Source organism: Medicago truncatula, chromosome 8, assembly GCF_003473485.1.
Source record: "Medicago truncatula cultivar Jemalong A17 chromosome 8, MtrunA17r5.0-ANR, whole genome shotgun sequence".
NCBI classification, from domain to species: Eukaryota; Viridiplantae; Streptophyta; class Magnoliopsida; order Fabales; family Fabaceae; genus Medicago; species Medicago truncatula.
Genome location: NC_053049.1, coordinates 43,813,938 through 43,840,301, shown reverse-complemented (window position 1 = coordinate 43,840,301; position 26,364 = coordinate 43,813,938). Strand labels below are relative to the sequence as shown.

General features: G+C 30.9%; 1 protein-coding gene across 1 annotated transcript; it reads right to left on the bottom strand.

Annotated features, from left to right (window-relative positions):
• Window positions 1-4,728: 4,728 nt before the first annotated feature.
• LOC120577588 (early nodulin-like protein 2) lies at window positions 4,729-17,970 on the bottom strand. Its single transcript, XM_039829192.1, has 3 exons — window positions 17,914-17,970; window positions 5,969-6,149; window positions 4,729-5,456 (listed from the first exon to the last, which is right to left on the bottom strand). The coding sequence occupies exons 1-3, from the start codon at window positions 17,968-17,970 to the stop codon at window positions 4,729-4,731; spliced, it is 966 nt and encodes a 321-aa protein (XP_039685126.1).
• Window positions 17,971-26,364: the final 8,394 nt, after the last annotated feature.

Genomic DNA, 26,364 nt, shown 5'->3' with positions numbered 1-26,364 from the left:
ATTATTAAATAAATATTAAATATGTCCCATAAGTTCTAGCTCAACTGCTAAAAATGTCGAAATTGTTAGACCGGACGTCGTGACTGGGGTTCAAACTCTGATACCTCCACTTTATATGTGTGAGTTTATGATGGTTTTGCCATCTTATCTATCTATCAAAATAAATAAATTAAATACGGAAATAAATTAATTAGGGTACATAGATGAAAACGTGTGATATGGACACACTTTTTCTTTTTATTACACGCAACATTAAATCTAGCAATTAAAATATTGCATTTAATAATATTTGTATAATATTATTTTGTTGTTGTTAATCATCCGAAGGTTTGATCGGGAAGTAAGTAGTATCTGACCAAGAATTGTTCCCACCAAAAATAATATTCGGGATCTACAACTCGTGATAGAGGATTCTTATTAACCACTTCGTTAAATTTATTTTTTGAAGTGCACTTAGTTTGATATTTTATAATACGAAATAATGCTTAAATTGAATTTAACTCAATTGATAATATGATTCCCCGTGAGCTTAACTATTGGTAGAGATATTGCATATCATATGCAGCAGTTGGGGTTCGAACCTCGTACACTCCAGTTCTCCACAATTAAATTGTGTGAGCTCTAGTCACTATGCTACATGACAAAAAAAGTTATGATTCAATTCAATAAAGCGTGTATCTATATACATATATAAGGATTCAGTTTAAAAAAAAAAATTGGACTTTTTTTACCAAAATATTTTGTACAATTGGCAGAATAACGGTATTAAAAAATTTATAAGTCGTTTGTTGAGAGAGATCAACCCTTAAACATGTACTTTAAAAAAACAAATGAATGAATATAACTAGAATTTAAAATTTCATAATTTAAATTATAATAATTAATCACAAATCGCACAAAATTAGTATGCAGTTAAGTAGAAAAAGAGGCACATTCAATGTCGTATTATTATTTTTATATAAATTGAGTATCTTCATATAACTTGCACAAACTAATCCTCGAGTGTTGTAGAACGGAAATGGAAGAAAAACTCACCCTAAGAGTCATTCAGTATCATATTATAAAATGCCAAAATTGTATTTTATTACCAAATTAATCAATTTTCTATTACCACCCAAACCAATTACCTCCTTTATTTGTATTAATGTTTTTTGTTTAGCGAATGCATTTTAATTGTAAAATCAAATGCATTCATTTTCATTGATTTTCTATAACATTTCGAGCTTCCATTTATGTTATTCCAAAAACGAAATCTCATTGTCCATAAATATTTATTTCATATAGTAGTATCTCATATTATCTTTGCAATTCCTTCCCAATTTATATTACTCATTTATCCAGCTTACTTATGTCGACATGGGAAAAGGAACGTGCAAAAGGAAATTGAAATATTCATTATAAACCAAGTTCAAATTTAATGTACAAAACGAAACGTATTTAATTTTATTTCAAAATTAAGAAAAAAATTGGTTTCGCCACAATTAGAGGACAAAGTTTGATTAACTGATTACATTTATATGATTTAATCAAACTTTGATCAATTAAATTAGATTTATATACTCCTTAAAAAAAACTTACATTATTTTTTTTTTTAAAAGGCAAAATGAAACTATATTAACCAACACATCCGATCCTTCTAGATTAAGATGTACTACGAGAAATTAGGCAAAAGTTTAAAATATTACAAGGATAACCGATAAACACAAAAAACGAAAAGAAAAAGGAAAAGCACTAAGAAACGTCACTTTAAACACAAAATTAAATTTATATTTTAACTTCAAAGATTTGGTTGAATTTGAGAGGTTCCGACTTCGAGTCCCGTTAGTAGTTTTAGATGGAGGTAAATGTAAATATTTTTGTAAGTGTTCTTCGAGTCCGAGAATTAAAAAATTATTTACTTTTTAACTTTTATCTAAACAACAATAATTTTTTGTGTAAAAAAACAATAACTTTTTTAAATAAAAAATTCAGGCGAGTTGGGTTCCGTAGACTAATTAGAGCCGAGGGTATGTCTCAAGGACGAAAGAATACTTTTAAAGATAATTTACATATCATCCACCAAATAAGTCTTTACATTGACAATGAAAGTTGAATCTACAACCTTTTGAGTTTTGATGATAACAAACGATTGATACTTTGACGTGTTTGTATCCTTACGTAGAACTTGTTGATCATTAGCAATAGTACACAAAACCAAAAGCTCTGAGAAGCACTACAAATGAAGGTAAAAAAATGGTAATTTAAATCTAACAAAAAGTAAATCCCCAAAGCAATACAAATGATCATTGAGTTCAAAGTCAACACTATTCATCGTCAATTGTTGACCTCAAGCAACCATCTATGCTACGCTACCATCCAAATGAAGGTAAAAAAATGGTAATTTAAATATAAAATTGTGTGTCAACTAACATTCAAACAAGACACAAAGAATGTCTCCATGCGATGGGCAGATCATGCCAGCTGAAAACATGGTACATTAGGTGATGTCTACAACAGTGATGTAGCGCAATAGATGCACTCCAAGACCAAACAACGTACTAGGAATTTTATCTAAAATTTTACCTTCACTAGGATCAGCCATGACAAAATTCAAAAATAAAGAATTTAAAGCAACAACTCAACGGAAGCCATACACTTCTAATTTCTAAGGCTTGTCTTCAAGTCTGCAATCTTCCATTCAACTCCTCTTGAGAGTCTCCAAGCATGACTCCATCATCTTCAAAAATCATACATTTTGTGTTAACTCTTGAATGTGTTCCATAACTACACCCAAAACTAAAGTAAAAAGAAAAGGGCTTGGGATTGACCATTACTACAATCCTATTGTTATGGGAAATCGTCATAACCATATCTTAAATGTTCGCATTAGTTGAAGCTCCCTCATACATATCTTTGATAGCTCTAATAAAATAATCATAAGATATTTCTTCTCTAAAGTTTTCCATAAAATTTCTCTAATCATTTTACCATACGCCTTCTTCAAATCATTGAAGACTAATTACATGAAGTCTAATGAAAATAATAAAATAAAATAAAATGATGAGAAAAATAACAAGGAAGAAACTTAACAAAATTAGTATAATGGAGAGTGATGAGTGGATGATAACTTCAATGATGAGAGAATTGAAAATGAGAGGGGAAAAAACAAGGAGGAAGACAACGTTTTAACTTTTTTTAATAATGTAAAGAGTTGAAGAAAGGATTGGAAAAAACGATGAAAGATTTAAAACAAGGAAACTTGCGTTTTTTTTTTTTTTTTTTTTGTTGTTTGGAGGATCATAATCAAACAAAAAAAATTATGGTTAAAACTGCATTTAAACCCAAAATGTATTATCATTATCATCTCCTTACAAACTAAAACTTATCACCTTAGTATACCCACAACGTCCTCTATAATTTCGTGCTGCATTTTTCGCATGTTTTAGCACTCCTCTCTACCTCATAATACATACTCAAACCACGTAGCATAGAGAAGGCTATATTTTTAATAAATAATAGTCGCAATCATGTGACCTATTTAATATTTTTAGTTTTTCTTAATTCAATTTTAGCTTTCCAATTTGATCAATAGAAATAAAGCATTTGTAAATGAAATATCACGTCAACAATATTGAAGGGCTATCAAATGCAAAAGGAGGTAAAGTTGAGTTAAAATGGAGCAATTGAAACCTCAAGGGTTAAAATGGAGAAATGTATTCCTCTATCACTGATTTAGCATGGAATGACCCTCTTTACGGCTTAAAGGAGTTTTCCAACAAGATGTCGAAAACACTATTATTAGAAGAAGTGCAAGTTCTCAAACCGGATGAAACATAACATAATGAAATTGAAGACCTAACTCATCTTTAAAAACCGATTCTTCAGATGAGGATTGCATAAAATTTGAGTGCTGCTGGGCGTGGCGGCCGATTCATGCACCAATGCCCAAAGAGTGCTGGACGTGATGGGGGTGTATTGGGAAAAATTCATGTCTCACATCGGATAAATAAGACTCTTGATAAGAGTTTAAATACAGGAGGCAATATTCCTCACCTTATGAACCAGTTTTTAGAGATGAATTAGACCTCCAATTTTATTATAACAAATTAGAAAACAAAGCTAGAGAGCATCACAAACACTAATCAAACACATTCACGTATGATTATAATCACACCTAGTTAAAACAAACAAAATATAGTCAATCCATTTGGCGGAGAGTGGAACATCCAATTACTAATCTTGATAGAAAGTTGCAACATAATAGATGGATTTGATTTCTTCACTCAACTAACCACTGGATATTGATCATGGCGGAGAGTGGAGCATCCAATTACTAATATTGATAGAAAGTTGCAACATAATAGATGGATTTGATTTCTTCACTCAACTAACCACTGGATATTAATCAATATTGCACAACATGATTCAATCTTTTTTTTTTTTTCTTCTGTTTGTTGATCGTTAGCATGATCTCATTCAATGAGTTACGACAATAATTTCATAGATGGTTGTGGATAGACCTTGTGTGAAGATGAAAAGATGATTTAGTACAGGTGATATTCACTTTTTGTTTGATAATTTCTTTATTTAATTTTTAAAAATATTCACAAAAGCATCAAACACGTTGTTTAATGCACTGGTTCAATTCTCTGGAGTAACTAGCATTACTCGATATTATTACAAAAGCGCATTCGTTCAATTCATGAGAGTAACTACCATTACTCAATATTATTACATATAGACAATAGATTAAAACGAATCATCATCATCATCATCCTCATTGGAAATAGATTCATTATTGGGTGAAGGAGCATTTCGAGGCGATTGTGTTGGAGCAGCACTTGACGAGGGAGCATTCCAAGCTGGCGATTGTACTGGGGAGTGTGCCGGAGCAGTCCAGACAATAGCACTTGGTGAGGGAGCATTCCAAGCTGGTGGTTGTGTTGGGGAGCGTGTTGGAGCAACACTTGATGAGGGAGCATTCCAAGCTGGTGGTTGTGTTGGGGAGCGTGATGGAGCAACACTTGATGAGGGAGCATTCCAAGCCGGTGGTTGTGTTGGGGAGCGTGCCGGAGCAGCACTTGGTGAGGGAGAATTCCAAGCTGGTGATTGTGTTGGGGAGCGTGTCGGAGCAGCACTTGGTGAGGGAGCATTTCGAGCCGATGGTTGTGTTGGGGAGCGTGCAGGAGAATTCCATGAGGGAGACAATGATGGGGAGTGCACCGGTGCAACCGTTGGAGATAATGATGGACTGTGGTGGTGGTGGTGGCGTGGAGAGTAAACAGCGACCTTCAACTTTTGACCATTTTGGCAATTCACAAGGTTTCCACTGATGAAGTGAAAGAGACCTACTTTGTCAAACTTATAAATTGAATCTCCATCATGCATCTTGTGGATTGGATTTTTGATGTTGCATGAATCATAATCGTGTTTGTTTACCACCAATACTGAATCGGATCCTTTGTTGTACTTGAAAACTGCATGCCAAAAAATATCACCAACAAACATCAAACAAATATGATTACCTTTTTACTTATAATAATTGTTAGAACTAAATATGAATTTTAATCTCAATAAATTCTAAATATTTTAGTCTGTGGTCATTGTACTACGTTTTAATCCATATATTCAAGTTTCAAAACTAATTGCTAAAGAAAGGCTTTGAAAAGTGGATATAGACTATAAAACATCTCTAGATAAAGCACAATATGTACAGAACAAAACAAGAAAAAAACAATAGTTGATGCATCCCGCCAGTCTCGACAGAGAAATGATCGAAAAACCACAATAAACAAACACAAACGGAAACATTGAAACCAAAATACATAAACATTGGATAAAACCATAAACTGCCGGAAATAGCAAGAAAATACTAAACACCACTCAGAAGTTTTTATTTTGATATTTTGGATTGAAAAATTATAAGAAGTTTACTAAGCTAATTTTTAGAGATGAAAAAAAAAGATATATTTTTTTGGATTGAACTTACAAAGTATGTCGTTGATTCGAAACCTAGTCCTGGTCGCCCAATTATTGTAGTAGTGTCGTGAGCTTTTGACTGCCCAACCATGGTTGCCACCGACATTAAACTTGTATGCAGATGACAATGAAGTGCTGAGAACTAGCATTGATACAATCAAAACAAAACCATATCTCATCATTGTTAATTGCTAAAATATTTAGAGAAACAATTCTAATACGATGATTGAATTGAAATGTGTGAAAAAGGTTAGGGGTGGTAATGGTTATTATAGTGAGGTGACTGCGTTACAATATAAATCATTGCCAAAAGTATAGGAAGTTTTCATCATATTAATTTCAAGTCCTTTGTGCCATTTTTTTTTATATTAAATATGTAACTTTTAACCCGTAATTGTTGGTTTTTAACGAAAAGTTACTACTTTTAGTTACCTTAACATGTGCAATATTGCACACGTTAGACAAATCCTTTAAATAAATATATTTCATACATATATTTATAAAAACTAAATCTTAATCTTATTTTTAAATTAATTATATGGTATGTTTCTATGAGTTTAGTTCAGTTGATAGAAACATTGTATAATATATGTATATGTGAGCTTAACTCGGTTGTGTTAACTTTCCGATTTCTAAATTGTTTTATCCATAAATTAAACTTGAGTTTTTTAAACAATTCTTCTTTTGTTAAAACTCTTTAACCTTGGGTCCAATAATTTAAAACATGAGTTGTACAATGTTTCAGGGATAAAAAACGGAAACATGATTGATTAGTAGGCTCCAACCCACAGCAGAAGCATACACATTCTACAAAAATATTTTAAGGCTCTGTTTGATAAAAATAGCCGATAGTTGATAAGCTAACTGATAACTTTTAGCTTATAAGCTAGCTGGTAGTTTTTAGCTGATAAGCTAACTGAAGTGTTTGGTAAAAATAGCGGTTCAACTAGCTGATAAATGTAAAATGACATAAAGGATATTCTTAATTCATAATAAAAATTATATCATTAATTTAAGTATTTGTAATTTTGTAAACTAATTTTTCTTTAAAAAAATACTTTAAATTTATTAATTTAATATATCCTATGTATTATAAATTAAATTAAATTTTATTCACTAAAATTTTATCTTATATTTATTATTATTTAAGTGTTTCTACTTTATAAAGAAAATAACATTTACATCAAAAACAAAAAAAAAGGTAGCACTAATAGAGTAATATTAATAACAGAGAATAAAGAAAATAACACTTACCTCAAAAAAATAAAAATAAAAAGTATCACTAATAGAATAATAGTATTTTGTTTCGTAAAAAAAAAAAAAAAAAAAGGTCAGCTGATATATATACAAAAATTGGAATAAAGGGATAGTAGTCTTTATTACGTAGCTTATTATAAAAATTATAATGGATAAAAATACAATTTAAATGAAATAATAAGGGTAAAATTGGAAGAAAAAGTGAGAAGCTATAAGCTATAAGCTCAAACGCTACTTGGAATAGCTTCTGAAAAATAGCTTATAAGCTCGTGAAATAAGCTATAAGCTCATGGTGAAAAAGTGTTACCAAACAGAGCTTTTTATGTCAAACGAGCTTATAAGCTATAAGCTAAAAGTTAAAAGTTCTTTTTTTTAGTTTCCCAAACAGACCCTAAATGAATTCAAACATATAATTTAGCATTCTACAATATCAACAACCAAGTTTTATCCCACTAAATGTGGTCGGCTACATAGATCAAATGATACCATAATGTTCTATCAAAAACCATAATTTATGTATAACTTTCCGATTCTAATTAAAAAAAAAAAAATTGCTAACTTTCTGATTTTTTTAATTATTATTGTTATATCCAAAAACTTAACTTAAGTTTTTTGAACGATTGGTCTTTGTTGAAACTCTTTAACCTTGAGTCTAGTCAATTACATAATAATTTAAAAAAGGATTTGTCTAACATGTGCAATATTGCACATGTTAAGGTAACTAAAAGTAGTAACTTTTCGTTGAAAACCAACAATTACTAATTAAAAGTTACATATTTAATATAAAAAACACAAATTTCAAGTCAAAGTTACTACTTTAAACTTGTTAACATGTGCAAATTTGCACATGATAGAAAAACCTTTATTTAAATTATCTTATGGTTGAGGAGGTTTTAAATAAGCCATCTTCATTGATCAATTTAAATTGTGATTTTTAAATGGTGTCTATCATACCCAAGGTAATTAAAATTGGACCAAATTGATCGGTATGGTCGGTTGAACCGAAAATTGAACCTATTCTAATCCACAATACAGTGAAAATCGTTGTTCAGTTGAACCGAGATGTGAACCGGTGTATATGTGTACAAATTTTGTTTGAACCTATGTTAACAGTTGTTTTTAGGCCAAATACCACGTTTGGTCCTTTTAGTTTGACAGAATTCTCAAGTTAGTTCTTTAAGTTTCAAAAGTTTCAATTAAGTCCTTTTAGTTTGATAGAATTCCCAGATTAGTCATTTAAGTTTCAAAACTTTCAAATAGGTCCTTTTAGTTGATAAACTACTTCACTGTTACCCCTGCTATCAGTTAATAATTAACTGATGCTAATTTAGACGTTAAGTTGTTGACTTGGATCAAAATGCTGTCTTTTAAAAGCTCTAAGGGTGTCAAAATGTTACGTTTAATCGTCACAAATTATCATTCTAGCACTATAAATGTCGTTTAATAGTGCTAGAAAGGCATTTATTGTTGTAAACAATTGTCTTTCTAGCATTATAAATGATCACTTATGACCATTAAACGTAGCGTTTTGACACACTCGAGCTTTTAAAAGGCAACATTTTGATAAAGTCAACAACTTAACGGCTACATCAGCATTAGTTAAACGAAGACTGACAGCAGGGGTAACGGTGAAATAGTTTATCAACTAAAATGACATATTTGAAACTTTTGAAACTTAAAGGATTAACTTAGGAATTTTGTCAAACTAAAAGGACATAATTGAAACTTTTAAAACTTAAAGGACTAACTTAAGAATTTTGTCAAACTAAAAGGACCTAATTGAAACTTTCAAAACTTAAAAGACTAACATAAGAATTTTGTCAAAACTAAAAGGAGCAAAAGTGGTATCTAGCCTTGTTTTTATTGCGAATTATTTACTTATGAAGTAAGTTGATCCCTCCTCCGATATACATAATTTTTCAGAAATAACTATTTATCAATAATTATTTCTCAAAAATTATGTATATAAAAAAAGAACTAATTTGTGTTCATCACAAGTTTTCATCAATATCTTCTGATTAACGTATTTCCTTATTTAATTTGGTATGTATTAAAATATTGCATTTATTAATATTTTTTTTGTTAATCATTCGGTTTCTAAGGGAATCAGTTTTAGTGATCCTGAGTTCGGTCGAAAGGTAACTATTGTTGATCAAAATGTGTTCTCAATAGGAATCAAATTCTGTTTCTCTTTAATGATTTGGTATAGAAGGAGTTCATTAACCAATTGTGTCTAACCACTTAGTTTAAATTTATTTTTTGATAGCTGCATGGATATTGTTATGTAGGGATCGATGTTCGAACCTCAGATTTTCTACTTCTACACACGTGTGAAACTAAACATCAAACTACTTGACAAAAAAATACACATTTCATGTCATTTTTTATGTAAACCGCGTATCCTCTAAATGCAACTTAATATATGAGAAAATGCTAAATTGTTTTGGCTAATTATAAATGCGGCAAATCGAAATAAAATTAATCAATTTTTTTTCCAAGAAATTAATCAATTTTCTATTACCACGCAAACCAATTACCTCCTTTATTTGCATTAATGTTGCTCGCATATTAATTTCTTCATTGTAAAACAAAGGTCATGTGGGCACAAGTAAGCATCACAAAAACAAAAAAAAATTAAACCATGGTTTTGAATTGAAAAAAAAATAAGTTTGTAACCTTTTAAGATATTGAATGCACAAGTTAAATATCAATAAAAGAAGGCAAATGCTAACTTGTGTCTCCAAGGGCAGATGTTAAGGAGCTTATTATAAAAATATACGTATCAAAAGTTGTGCAGTGTAAAACAAAGGTCATGTGGGCACAAGTTAGCATCACCAAAAAAAAGAATTAAACAATGGTTTTGAATTGAAAAAAATAAGTTTGTAACCTTTCAAGACATTAAATGCACAAGTTAAATATCAATAAAAGAAGGCAAATGCTAACTTGTGTCTTCAAGGACACATGTTAAGGAGTTTATTATAAAAATATACGTATCAAAAGTCGTGCATTTAACTTTTTAAAAGTTAAAGTATTATGTTTTATAATGTAAAATTGCTTTTTTGGGTTCTTTGACATACGCCCTTAGACACAACTTAACATGACCCAAAAAAAAAGAATTAAACCTTAAGTTTTGAATTGAAAAAATAAGTTTGTAACGTTTTCAAGACATTAAATGTACAATTTTCAAAAATAAATTACTACATTTGACTTCTAAATTTGTGCTTAAAGGAACAAGTTAGCATTCTCCATAAAATAAAATGTATTCATTTCCATTATTTTTCTATAACATTTCTTGCTTCCAATTATGTTATTCCAAATATGAAATCTGATTGTCCATAAAATACATATTTCTCATAGTACGAAGTATTTCATATTACCTTTCCAAACCTTCCAAAATTATATTACTCATTTATACAGCCTCTTTACCTTGACACGGGAAAAGGAATGTGCAAAAAGAAATTGAAATATATTCGTTAAACCAAAATTCATATTTAATGTACAAAAGGGAATGTATCTAATTTTATTTCAAAAAACTTAAAAAAAATATTGGTTTCACCATAATTAGAGGACAAAATTTGATTAACTAAGTTTCCGCGAGCATAAGATCAGTTAACAGGAACAATGTACAACTCAGTTAACAGAGACAATGTACACTGACGGATCCAAAAGTTTTTACTTGAGAGGAAGGTTTTATATAATAAATATTTAAGCAAATTTTTTAGCGATATGTAAGTGATAAAATAATAACATCATTATTATTAAAAAAAAATACTTGAAATTATAAACACTACAATTGTATACTCCCTCCGTTTCAAAATGAGTGTCGTTTTAGCCAAAAAAATTGTTTCAAAATGAATGTCACTTTCAGTTTCCAATGCAATAATAACTTTTTCTTTTCAATTGTACCCTTCAATTAATACTATGTTACATTACTTCCAAAATATTATTTTTTCTTTAATGAAAAACAAACCAATAGTTGATTAGGATAATTTGGTAAAATTGCTATAACATTTGACTACTTTATTTCATACCTTAATATGTGTGCAATTGCCTAAAGAGACACTCATTTTAAAACAGAATGAGTATTTATTTTTTTAAACAAGCTAAAATTAATTTTATTACGACGCCAAAAAAGTCTTTAAGCACAAGACGTGCCTAAAAAGACTTATGAAAGTTACAACGATACCATGATAACTAAAAAAGGAACAAAACAACCAAGCACAAGGTTAAATTACAACCCTTAAACAAGAAAGAGTATTAAGCCTCCAATAATTGTAGTCAAAATCTAAACTATCAAAGGTATCTCTCTATATGCATGTGAAAAAATCATTTGAAATTTTATCTCAAATGCATTTAAACATTTGATTATGTGAATATAAATAGGCTGTATAAATAGGCTTTAAAAATGAGTAATATAATTTTGGAAGGAATTGCAAAGGTAATATTGATATACTTACCGGGCCCGGCCTCAAGGGCCTTGAGGGAATGCAAGGTGTTCAATTAAGTTGGACCTCCAAAAGTTATGGGTCTCAGAAAAATTAACTTTAATACCCACCTCCACTTAAATAAAAAATATATATGTTACTTCTTTACACGTTTGAGTTTTTTCTAGACTTTAGTTCTCCTATCTTGGCATAAATTTGGTACTATCAAACCACCACCAATTTGTATGATCATTTAATTAGTCAATTTGAAAAGCTATTTCATTGAAAGAATCACAACAATTATTTCTTTTTTACATAAACCATTCGTTTTCGCCTTTCCCACAACGGATAAGTGACAAATCCAAATGACACTGTTAGTAAATTCTACCTCTCTTTCACTTATTTTTTTTGTATTTCGTTTCATGTTTAGAAACTCTTCTGATTCTGATTTTTTAATATAGCTACACAAAAAAAATTGCATTTTTATATTGGGGGCCTATTTTAAATAGAGACCCAAGCCTCCTATTTCATAGGGACGGCCCTGATACTTACTATATGAAGAAAAAAATTCATTTAATTTTATTTCAATTTGCCGCAATTATAATTAGCAAAAACAATTTTGACATTTTATAATACGATACTATTGAATGATAAAACCAAGTATCCCGCAAACTCGAGGATTAGTCTCTGCATGTTAAGCTCTACTAAAAGAATATCCGATTTACACACAAAAAAATGATATTAATTGTGCATTTTTTATCAAGTAACCTAATATCTAGACTTACAAACACGAAGAAATTAGAAATCTGAAGTTCAAATCCTAAGAACTACGTAACAATGTCCATAGAGCATCAACGAGATGCACTTACGAGTTACGAGACTAATATGTCCCATTTTATACTTTACAGCATACCAATTTTGTGGTGATTTGTGAGTAATGATTAATTAGTTATTTTTTAAGGGAATGATTAATTAGTCATTATCCTTTAAATTATGAAATTTTAAATTTAAATTATATTCATTTGTTGTAGCGCCCATATTTCAATATTTGGTCGAGAAATTTTAAAAATGGTTGAGAGATCAATTTTTGTTCTTGCTAAAACAAAAAGTATTTTCCACAAGTAACTGCACGGATTAATATCATCGTGATAATTGAAATCCATTTTAGGGGTTGGCCTCCCCCAACAACTGGCTTTTTTAAAAAAAAAATTAACACCATTATTCTGCCAATTTCTGGTACAAAAATATTTTGGTATAAAAAAGTCCAAATCTTTTTTTTTTTTTATCGAATCCTTAATAATAATTGGGTTCTAATTCATTTGAAAAGAAAATGATTTTCTTATGTATATTAATGTACATGTTTTATTCAGTTTTTGTGAGCTATTTTACCTTCTTAAAAAAATAATGTTTTTATTGAATCATATTATCAATTGAGTTAAACACAATGCAAGCATTATTTCATATTATACAAATATTAACCAAGTGCACCTCAAAAAATAAATTTAAATTAAGTGATTAGAAGCAGGTGGTTAATGAGCTCATTCTATAACGAATCGTTTGTTGGAACAAAATATGTTTAACATTACCCTTTGAGAGTTTTGATGATAACAAGATATTAAAAATTGTCAAGTGGATATGCTAATATTTGTTCAAGTGTACAGTGTAACACCCGTTTTCTCAACTTGAAATTTTTTGCATAAATCAGAGTGAACAACTAAAAAAAGGATGCTACACTTCCTTCAAATATAAATATAGTAAAAATACTATTTATTTCAATCATCTCATGTTATCAAATTAAATCTCAATGCAGCGGAAAACATTTAAATTAAACATCGTGTTGGCACAACGGCCTTAACTTAAACAACTTATTAAAATCCAGTCTAGACAAATTTTCAGCATAAAATCATAATAAATACGTAACACATGGAAAACAAGCAAAATCCTCATCCCGTTACGTATCAGAGCGACCCTAAGACGACACGTGTGAGAGTCACTCACTTCAACAGCTAACCTTGATTACCTGCAAGTTATCCAATTGTAAAGGCAACATTTCCAAGCAGAAGGTGTGAGATTTCACATTCAATAATAAAAAACATTTAATTCATTAAATGCATTTAACAACTTAAACCTCATCAATTAATAATAATAATTCTTCATATAGTACTTCATTAAATCATCAATCAACTTTTAGTCATCATTAATATCATATTCATCACATCATATACATTCATCATATAACAACATAATTATCACATCATAAACATCAACATATAACAACATAATCATCACATCATAAACATCATCATATTATAACGTAAACATCACATCATAAAAATCATCGGATAACAACATAAACAACAACGATTAATAAATATTAATACTTCACATAGTTTTTCATTAACAACTCATTGATAAATGACAACTTAACGACAACGACAATGCGATATCAACGACTTCAACTCGACAATGCAACTACAACTTCTTAATCATGCATGTAGTGCCAACCAGAGCATCAAGCCCTCAACATATAGAGTATAATTATACTCACAGGGCATCGAGCCCTCAACTTAAAGAGCAAAAGCTCACAGGGCATCAAGCCCTCAACGTAAAGAGCAAAAGCTCACAGGGCATCAAGCCCTCAACTTCAAATGAGTATGCATGGACTCAACAACGTACAACTTAAACAACTCCACAACTTATATGACTCCAATATCTTGGAATAACAACTTACAACTTCACAACTTAGACCAACACTTGCAACTTGATGACAATAATGGTTCAACAACAGCAGAAACAACAACATAAACATCTTGCAACATAGCAACATCAATAATAACAACTTGAATGATATAAACAATAATAATTTTTATATCATACATTTTCAACACCTTATATAAATATCTTAAACTAGCCAACAATCATTAATCATTTGATTCAGTCTCTCTATAAGTCTATAACTTAATAACAACTTCCATTCCTATCCCAAGATCAACTCACAACATAGGTTAAACACTCTTAAACACCTTAATTGAACTCATAGTACTTCTAGTTTTGAGGTTTTGAATTATTCCTTAAGTTTTGGATTAACTTAGAAACGGTTATGCTGAATTTTCCTAAGATTTCACTAAGACCTCCTTGGAGTATTTTCATCATATCTCAAAAACCAAAAATCATTTTCAGGTCAAACCAAAGCCATTGGAAAGCTAACAAAATTATCTAAAATTTTCATGTTTACACCAAGACCCAGTTCAAAGCGGAAAGGGGTGAAAAATAGTGAAATAAGAAGGATCTGATTCACAAAAATCGTGTCACGATTTTAGAAAATCGTGCCACGTTTTTATGCCCAGAAACATTGAACTCTCGGCCAACAAAATCGTGCCACGCTTGCAAAATCGTGACACGTTTTGACAGCTTCAGGTCCATAAATCTGCTTCTTAAAAAGTGCGATTTTCACCATTTCGCGCGTAAAATACAAACCGTTAATCGGATTTTGATGTCGTATTCGCCTACACTCTCCTGACACTTGGTTCTATCATAATCTACGGCTATTTCAAGTCTCAACCATCCCAAGAATCATTTTCCCAAACCTCACATAATCCCTTATTTGCAAAAATGTTTAGACACCGACTTTTCAAGCGAAAATCTCAACTTTCATCAACCCAAACCCCAAAATTGATTGGAACATTGCACTATGATTAGTCTATGATCTGAACACTAATTCTACACCAATTCAACAGATTCTCTACTATTACGACAACTAATTACAACGTCTAACCCTAATTCCCAAATTCCCAAAACTACAACCTACAACTTGTTAAATCCAGTTTCAGAATCATACAACTTATAATTAGAGAAAGCTAGTCACGCCCTTACATTAGGTTAGTCGATTGCAAGCTTCTCCTTATAGGTTCTTCTCTTCTCTTGTTTTCTCCCTTTTTCTCCAAAAACTTATTTTACGTGAAAACTATTCTGACTCTACTTTCTCCTATTTATTTCCTCAACCCTCTTTATCTTATTTCCACTCATTCCACTAAACTCTACTAAATTCCAAAACAGCCCCCACAACTTAATCTTATTTTATTTTCAAATCTTATTCTATTAAATAATAAAATAAGCCACTTAATAAATCAACAACACATCACATAATCATATAAATCACATAAGTCATATAAATAGACTCTAAATTCTAAAAATAATCAAATAATTAAATAGGGCGTTACATACAGGACCATAGACAAAAATTTGATATCTTTATTAGGTTCTGGAAGAACGAAAGAGAGCAAATGAATCAACAAAAAAGAAGCTTAAAGCATCCGAAGAGAAGTGCTTCTGAAGTCAAAGTGCACCTGAAGTGATGACGTCATCAGAAACAAGTTCATCAAAAGCATGTCATCAGAAGCTGAAGATCACCAGAAGTTGTAGCTCATCAGGAGATGCAAGACTTAAAGCTTCAAAGGTTGTTCAATGGATTCAATCTCGTCTAAGCATTGCAGAAGACTGGAAGAGTGAAGCAATGACTATTTTGAAAGGATTTGAAAGCATTGGATGCTTGTTCTTTGAAGAGCGTTGACAAAGTACAATTGTACGAAGTGTACAACCACTATCTCCACTACTCAGTTTGTGTCTCTGCTACAAGACAAGGATAACAGCTTTGCCTGCAACAATGTTCCTACATACATGGAAAGGATTTGAAATTGATCCTTCAGAGGACAATAACCATATCAGGCAAAAGATCATTGGTGATTGATCAAAGCTTCAACGACTATATTTTGATGTGCTGGCAATGTGACAACATCTCTTTTCTACACCTCTATATAAAGGAGTGAAGACTTAGAGAATGACAAGACTCAACAACAATTTGAAAGCGCCTAAACTCTGTCAAAATTGTTCTGCATCAAAAGTTCACTTAGAATTTCTTATCAAAGTTCATATCTTAGAAATTCTAGAGTCTTAAGAGTCTGTATCTGATTTGTATTGTGAACACCATTGATTGTATATCAAGTGTTCAACCTCAAACAATTTTCTTTGTAATTCTGTTTGAATTTGGAAGTCTCTTACAGTTGCGCTTGAGCATTAGAAGTCTCTTGATTGTGTTCAGGAGCATAGGAAGACTCTTGCAGTTGTGCTTGAGCATTTGAAGTCTCTTGCTAGTTTTAGGAGTGAGCAGTTGTAATCAGATATTACATAGTGAACTCTTCTTGGAAGTGCAAGGGGGACATGACTGACTTCCGGTTTGTGGAAGGAACCTGTATACATAGTGAACTCTTCTTGAAAGTGCAAGGGGGACATGACTGCTATTTAGTTCTGAAAATCATTTCAGAAGCAGAACTCTATTTGTTTATGATCAATGTTTTCAGCTTAGGAGAAAACGAAGAAAAAATTAACACAATTCAACCTTTTTTGTGTTTTTCTCACCTTCATCGTTTAGGAGAGCCCGAGTATGATTTCTAATGAGAACACTTCTTGTTCGAATAATACTTACTTTCACCACCAAACTCTGGATCACTAAAGTCGATTCCCTTAAAAACTAAATGATTAACAACAAAAAATAATATTAAATGCAATATTTTAATACATACCAAATTAAATAAAGAAACACATTAATTAGAAGACATTGATGTAAACGTGTGATGGACATAAATTAGTTTTTTTTTATACATACATTTTTTTTTATGAGGTGTGTTATTTGAATAATCAATTGAATTACAACTTTTGTGACAACCACTAACTTATAAAGAAAAGTAGATAGTGACACGGAAACCAAAATAATAAAGAGAGAAAGTAAAAAAATAATGTGATTATGAGAGATAAAGTTGTCACATAGGTTGTCACAAAATGGTTGTCAAAATATCTTTTTTCTTTTTTTATCAATAATTATTTCTCAAAATTGGGTGTATATCTGTAGGTATCAACTTACTCCATAACTAACTGCTTATTTAAAACCTTATGTACCACAAGATAATTTAAACTAATATATTACATATTTATAAAAAACTATATCTTAATCTTAATTTTTAATTAATTAATATGATAAGTTTACATGAATTCAGTTCAATTGATAGGAACATTACATAATACGTTTATGTGGACTTAGTTAAGTTGTGTTAACTTTTCGATATTTTAATTATTTTATTCAGAAATTGAACTAGAGTTTTTTTGAACGATTCTTCTTTTGTTAGAACCTATTAACATTGAGTAGAATCACTTGCATAATAATTATTTTCATGAAAACTTCCTATACTTTTGGCAATGATTTATATTGTAACGCAGTCACCTCACTATAATAACCATTACCACCCCTAACCTTTTTCACACATTTCAATTCAATCATCGTATTAGAATTGTTTCTCTAAATATTTTAGCAATTAACAATGATGAGATATGGTTTTGTTTTGATTGTATCAATGCTAGTTCTCAGCACTTCATTGTCATCTGCATACAAGTTTAATGTCGGTGGCAACCATGGTTGGGCAGTCAAAAGCTCACGACACTACTACAATAATTGGGCGACCAGGACTAGGTTTCGAATCAACGACATACTTTGTAAGTTCAATCCAAAAAATTCTCTCTTTTTTTTATCATCTCTAAAAATTAGCTTAGTAAACTACGTATAATTTTCCAATCCAAATTTACATCTAATTTTTCCTGCTATTTCCGGCAGTTTATGGTTTTATCAAATTTGAGTTTAAGGTGGTTCAATGTTTATGTATTTTGGCTTCAATATTTCCGTTTGTGTTTACATGTCTTGTGTTTGTTTGTCGTGGTTTTTCGATCGTTTCTCTATCGAGACTGTTGGGATGCATCGGTGATTGTTTTTTTCTTGCTCCGTTTTGCATATCTTGTGCTTTATATAGACGTTAAATAAATTTTACCTTTTGAGAAAAAAACTAAATTATATTTTGGGTTTTGTTAACGAGTGCCCTCGAGACACTCTTTAAGCATTCCACATTAAAAAATTATTCTTTAAAAAAGTCAAATAGTTCAATTTTCAATGCATTGAATACACAAATTTTCATAAAAAATTACTATTTAAGATCCTTAAAGAATACCCGGAGACACTTGTTAACATTTTCCTTATATATTTAATCGTTATGGTCACATTGGATCTTTTCATAAGAATCTTATATTTAGTCTATATCCACCTTTCAAAGCCTTTCTGTAGCAATTAGTTTTGAAATTATTTCTTAAAAAAAAAAAAGTTTTGAAATTTGAATACATGGATTAAAACGTATTACAATGACCACAAACTAAAATATTTAGAATTCATTAAGATTAAAATTCACATTTAGTTCTAACAAAAGTAAATGGTAATCATTTTTGTTTCATGTATGTTTGTGATGTTTTTTGGCATGCAGTTTTCAAGTACAACAACGGATTTGATTCAGTATTGGTGGTAAACAAACACGATTATGATTCATGCAACATCAAAAATCCAATCCACAAGATGAGCGATGGAGATTCAACTTATAAGTTTGACAAAGTAAGTCTCTTTTACTTCATCAGTGGAAACCTTGTGAATTGTCAAAATGGTCAAAAGTTAAAGGTCGTTGTTTACTCTCCACGCCACCACCACGGTCCATCATTATCTCCAGCGGTTGCACCGGTGCACTCCCCATCATCGTCTCCCTCATGGAATTCTCCAGCACAACCACCTGCTCGGAATGCTCCCTCACCAAATGTTGCTCCGACACACTCCACAACACAACCACCGGTTTGGAATGCTCCCTCGCCAAGTGCTGCTCCGGCGCGCTCCCCAACACAACCACCGACTTGGAATGCTTCCTCACCAAGTGCTACTCCACCACGCTCCCCAACACAACCGCCGACTTGGAATGCTCCCCCACCAAGTGATATTATCTGGACTGCTCCGGCACGCTCCCCAGTACAACCACCTGCTTGGAATGCTCCAACACAATTGCCTCGAAATTCTCCTTCGCCTGATAATGAATCTAGTTCTAATGAGGATGATGATGATGATACTTTTAATATATTGTCTATTTGTAATAATATTGAGTAATGCTAGTTACTCTCATGAATTGAACGAATGCGCTTTTGCAATAATATTGAGTAATGCTGGTTACTCCGGAGAATTGAACGAGTGCATTAAACAACATCTTTGATGCTTTTTTGAATTTTTTAAAATTAAATAAAGAAATGATCAAAGAAAAAGTGAATATCACTTGCACCAAATCATCTTTTCATTTTCACACAAGGTCCGTCCACAATCATCTATGAAATTATTGTTGTAACCCATTGATTGAAATCACGTTAACTATGAACACACAGAAAAAAGATTGAAATAAAGTTGTGCATTATGTTGGAGACTTAGGTTTTAATAAAAACAGATTTCATAAAACATGTTCAACAATTATTGAGTCTTCAACCACCACGAAGAACACATACTAGTCCTTGAGGATCTTCTCAATTATTGTCACAGCAAAACCGAACATACATTTTTTTTTTTTTTTTTTTATGTTGGCTCCTTCAACAACTAATTTTTGACTCTTTGTTGTTCCCTACTCCTCAACAAGGACATCTTTGAGTTTGAGGCTATTTTAATTTAGATACCTTTTTTTTGAGATATAATAATAGTATGTGATTGTTTTTTAGTGGGCCAAGAACTTCACCGGCCAAGGATTGCTGATCACTCATCATGCAAATGCTAAGCTAAAACAGCGGACCACTCTCGTATAGGGTTATGAGTTAGGACCGCGTCACAAATGCACAGTAAAATAACACGCGGATATCGTGCTTTTCTTCTTGTGTGTGTGTAATCTGTGTTGGGTACATGCACGCTTTTGAATTGACACTATCTCTTCTTAAATAAAAAAATGTTTAAATGATGCAGACAGAGGGAGATACACCACTTGTGTATTCTCGATTCACATTCTGAAACAAACGGAATTTTATCTATTTTGTTCGATATAGGAGCTAAATTGAATAAACACATGTTTCAGTAATTTTTAATAAATAAATAATTATCCTTCAAAAAAAAAAATTAATTACGAAGCTTTATCATCAAGCTTAGACCACAGTTACGGAAAAAAAAAAATTAGTTATTAAGTTCAAATGTGGGTGGTTAGTTTCACATCCACTAATGATAAATTAAAGGCTTAAACCCATTTTTGACCCCCTAAATTTGCAAAAGTTGCAATTTTGACCCCCTATTAAAAAAAAAGGCAAAAGACACCCCTCATGTTTAGCCCTTTTGCAAAACCTCAATTTTGACTTGGTCAAGCCTACGTGTCATGCCAAATCAACCTACGTAATTTCAGAAAAATTACACCGCGTTAAATCTCCACGAACGCGATTCTCAGAAACGTGATTCAATAAGATCTGACCAAAACCGCGTTTCAAAATTGAGTACTAATTAACTTTATTTAAAATGATTGAGAAGGAGAATAAATCTCTGATCTAATTGGATGTTTATTGGGATGAGGAGGAGGTATTGGTTTAAGTTTGGTACGGATTGAAGATGATAGGGTTTCTGGTAAATTAATAGACAATTGAATGGCGAAGATAAATGTTTGGTATGGATTGAAGATGAGAAAGTTCAATGTTACCTTTCATGAAGATTGCACGTGCCTGTCAATTTTTTTTTTTTTTTTCTTCTGCAATTACACGCGTGGATATTACTCTCCTTTTTAATTAAAATAATTACACAGGTGGCGAGACACATAGGATTGACCAAGTCAAGATTGGAGTATTGCAAAAGGGGTTAAACATGACGGGTGTCTTTGGCCATTTTTTTTAATAGGGGACCAAAATTGCAACTTTTGCAAACTTAAGGGGTCAAAAGTGGGTTTAAGCCTAAATTAAATATGTTGAATACATAAGATAGATGATCCATATAACTAATATTTTGTGTGATTTTTTATGACTGGTCCCTTGGGTCAGGGGTGGAGCCACCACCCGGCAATCCCGGACACTCGCACGGGCTCAATCGATACTTTTATCATATTTCGCCCAACCTAATAGTCCATTAATCCACTAAAATATTTTGTTTTTGGGCAAACTCAATATTTTCACACGCACGCACACAAAAATTCTTGGCTCTATAATTTTTGCTTAGGCTCTGTAAAATTCTTGGCTCCGCCACTGCCTTGGGTGGTGCTGAATCATTGATTTGTTGTTGCTTTTAGTGTTTCCCCTAGTCTCTTCGACAACTGGTATCATAACGCTTTAGTTCCATCTAAATATATAAATTCTTATGATGTTCTATATATATGGTTGCAACATGCAACATTGTCAAAAAAGTTTAGACTAGAAAAAGACATACAAGCAAAGTGATCCATGGTGACCCATTTCTCTTTCTTGAGATCCATCTGGTCCATGATTTACATATGGAAACTACTGCAATAAAGTTTGTCTTGAGAAATTTAATAGAAGAATCAATTCTAACTTATAGAAAATTCAAGTCATCATGTGTTTATTTGTCAAAAAAAAAAGTCATCATGTGTTTATACAATCAGGATTACATAAGATGTTGAATAACACAAGCATTGGTTGACATTGATGCAAAATGTGATTTAACATGTTAATGATCCAAGATCACCAAGAGATCATGCCACTAACTCTCTACCACAAACCATGAAGCTGACATTGGGTATGAGTCACAATTCTTGTACATATATATATATCCAACATATAGCAAATTTATCCTAACTAATCACTTACACTTAACTCAACAATTTTTCCTCACATGGGCCACCCACACCACATCCTATACTTGAAATGTTGTTATAACCAAAAAATCATGTGACCAGACTACAACACCAAAAAAACTTTCAATACAAGGATCCAATTCACTAAGATCCTACAACCATCAAGTTGAATCCGACTCTGATACCATTTGTTGGAGAGTTCAGAGAACAATGGATGAATGATTCAAGTCCGCCAAGAGTTTAGACACCACATCTTCATCCAAAATATTAATACATTAGATATACAAGTCATTTCTCTTATATATTCCACAATACTTATTTTATTTATAGTCGATATAAGACTATCACTCACATTTAAAAATCAATATGACAATGGTTGGGTTGGAAAAATTTACGGACCTAACCAATAAAAAACAGTGGTCTGTTTTTTGTAAAATTTATTAGCAGATAGAAATTGATCACTTGGCCATTTGTTCTATTAAAAAAATGAGATTGGTTGGAAACGGTCATTAAGCAAATTTGTCTATTCATTGGTCAAACTTTCTGGCCTAACTAACCTGATTGTTTATTTAGAAAGCAGCAGCACTCAATGATTCCATTGTGCACACAAGAAACCTTTATTAAAAGAAAAACAAATCTTTTATAGTAAGAATTTTGTGTTTGTTTACAGCGTAGTGTTTTCTCAATTAGGACAATTAAAGAAGTAGCCGGACATCCGTACATGTATATTTTGACAGCCAAGACAAACATTGACCAAGTCTTTCGTCGTACTAATGCCGTGCCGTGATACAACTTGTTGTGCATGGTCCTGCTTGATCCGACGGTTAGGATTCGAAGATTAAAAGAAGATATTTGTGAAAGGATGCTGATTGGGTGAGTGACGTCACTAATCGGACAAATGTCTCTATTCATAATTTAAGTGCTTCTTCAGTCATTCCTGTGTCGTCATATTACAATGATTAAGATTCGTTTAAGCCCATTAAACCGTTGCCAGAATTAAAAAAAAGAAAATGAAAAATCCAAAAGAAAAAGATAACGATGATGTGAACAAAAATCAACAGAGAAAGTTATGCATGATGGCAGGATAAAATTCTATTTTTATGAAGTAGTATGATGATTAGAATTCTCTTTTTGAAGGTGAATAAGTGGGATTGTCTGAGGTTCGAACATCGGTCTATACATATAATAATATATGTCATTGTCAACCGAGCTATGTTCGTGGAGACTGATGACATGAAACTTTATTCCTCTAACAAAATACATGTAAGTTTATTTTTTAAAACAAATAAATAAATTCATCAAATAAACTCTTCTTCTTTTTCTAGTGTGTGAAGTTGAGTTTTGGAATTTTTTTTGTTGCCTTATCCGGTAACTCATTTGCGTAAATAAACAAGCAAATATAAAAATACTATCGGATGATCTCGTATATAAGGAAAAAGAATCAACTTCTTACTCCTTAAAAAGAAAAATTAGTCACATTTAATTTTATTAAAAAAAAAGAAAAAGAATTGTTTTTCTTCTTTACTTAGAGGGAATAATGTCTTAAAAAGTAGGGTTAAAGATTGCTTTTGTCAAATGTGTAAACTCACACCAACATCAATATACTACTAGTATTCTTTTAAAAAAAAATCAATATACCTCGTAAAAAATATTGATTTAACTCAAAAGCGTTTATATAAGATGTTTCAAGTTTCTTATAGCTTAACCAAGATATTATAAGGAGAATTTGTTACTTGTTTTTTTAGAATTAAATCTCACAAGATTCAATGAATTGGTATTATAGTTGCATGTAAATGATATTTGATTTTAAACAAAAAGATAGTGATTTGATTTTCAATTTTTTGAAATTTGTAGCATAATCCGTTGCTAACTTCAATAATTAGGTACCGTTTGGCCAGACTTTTTTTCGGTCTAAAAGCTATTTTAAAATAAAGTTAAAATAAAGCTCTTTAAGAAAAAGACTAAAGCTGTTTGGTTTCTTTATTTTTTTTTAGTTCTAAAGTTATTTTTGAGTTAAAAGCTGTTTGGCAAAATATTGTACAAAACTTTGAATTTATTATTTTTTGGTGGTGTCTGGGGTTCGAACCTAGGACCTTGCATATATTTATGCATTGTCTATAAATAAAAAAACTTTGAATTCATTATGAATTAACATAATAAATAAAAAAATGTCTAAAATATTTTTTGGAGGGAAAAAATGTTTAAAATATAAAAGATATATTTTTACCAATACTATATTTACTCAATGACGTTTATTTTGTGTAACATGAATACAAATTTGTACAATATCTTTTCCAATCATACTCTATAACAAATTTTGTTATAAGAATATCATATTTTTAGTGTTGGTCAAAAAGATAAGAATTTATATTATATAATATTATATTTGTTACATTGTTGGTGTTATTGAAAAAGATATGTTTAGTTTTTTTAATAAGAAAAAGATATGCATAGTTTATTACAATACAAATGTGTAAATTATATATAAGTATAATTTTTTTAGGCAACTACACTTGTACTTTTAATTAAAATCAAAATTTTATAAAAATAATTATACGCATTACACAACACTAACAAAAATTATACGCATTAGCATAACAAAAAAAAACAGAAAGAAGAACATAAAGTATTACTCTAAACGCTAACGTGTGTGTGTATTTTCGTGGTTGAAGAAAGGGAATAAAAATATTCGGTGTCATTCATTGACAGCGTGAATACAAATATTTGCGAGGTTGTGATGATCAAAAGATATTGAAATTAATATATAAGTGATAAAAAGATAATAAAATTCCTTAAAAAAATAAATAATAAACTTACATGGAACTCTCATTAAAAAATTAAATGGACCGGTTAAAAAAAATAAAATAAAATAAAATGGAAGAAAAAAGCATATTGAAAAAATAAAACAAAAGGTTGCCGGCGGGAGTTGAAGAGAGGTGCTTGTGAAATAAATTGGGGAGAAATAGTTTTTTGAAGTAGCATTCAACAACTTTTGGTTAAAGCTCATTCCATTCAATTTTATGCATTCTAAAAAAAGTACTTTTTTTCAAAGGTACTTTATTGATATTGTGTTTGGCCTAGTTTCTCCTTAAAAACTTAGAAAAGCTGAAAAAAAGCCGGGTCAAACGGTACCTTAGTTCCTTAACAAAAAACTTCAATAACTGGTCTAATGCTAACTTCAATAATTGTTCAAGTACCCTTCTCTGAGTTCTAAATTTTTATTTGTGCCTTGGAGTGAAACATCATCATATGGGTCACCCCACTCACCCTAGATTATTTCTTTACATGATTAAAAACAAAAAATAAAACTACTTACTAAGCACTCGTTTGGTTTCACGTTAGAAACCATCAAACGTGAGTTCAAATTGCCAAACTCAAGTTTACCATGAAATTTATATGTTTGACTATTCATGTTTTGTTGTGATTTTGATTTTAGATTTGCGTCTGTCTGAAGCTTTGGTGGAAGTAACTTCCGAGAATTGCGTTTCCATTTTATTGATACTGCTGAATTATTTTATTATTTTCTTTGAGAATCATTCCATTAAATTTCAGAACAATGACGGTATATTTTATAAACAATGGCTGATATTTTTATTTCATGTATGAAATGTGTGTTCTTATTTTTCACGTTATTTTTTCTTTCCTTCATTAGTTTTGGCTTTTTATTTAAACACTAATATTTTTTATGATTTAAATACTCTGATTTTAATAACTATAATAATTTAATGCTATTATTGTTTAATTTAATCTATTTTCAAGTTTTTAATGGAGTTATGCACACAATTTATTATTATCATTTTTTATAAAATTCGGTATCCCATCTAAGGATCGATTAATTCAAGAGGACCAATTCCACCACCCACTTGCGAGGGGCCCGTTCTAGGCCAAAACAAAGCTCTGTATAGACTTTCCCATCGAAATTGGCATAAGAGGGAATCGAACATGAGACCTTAAGAGGAACACACTCAATGTAAATATATAAAGAAAACAACACCTCTCAACATTTTTGCGCTGTCTTTCTTCTATAATAAAGATTGTCGTTGATGTCATTAAAAAAAAGA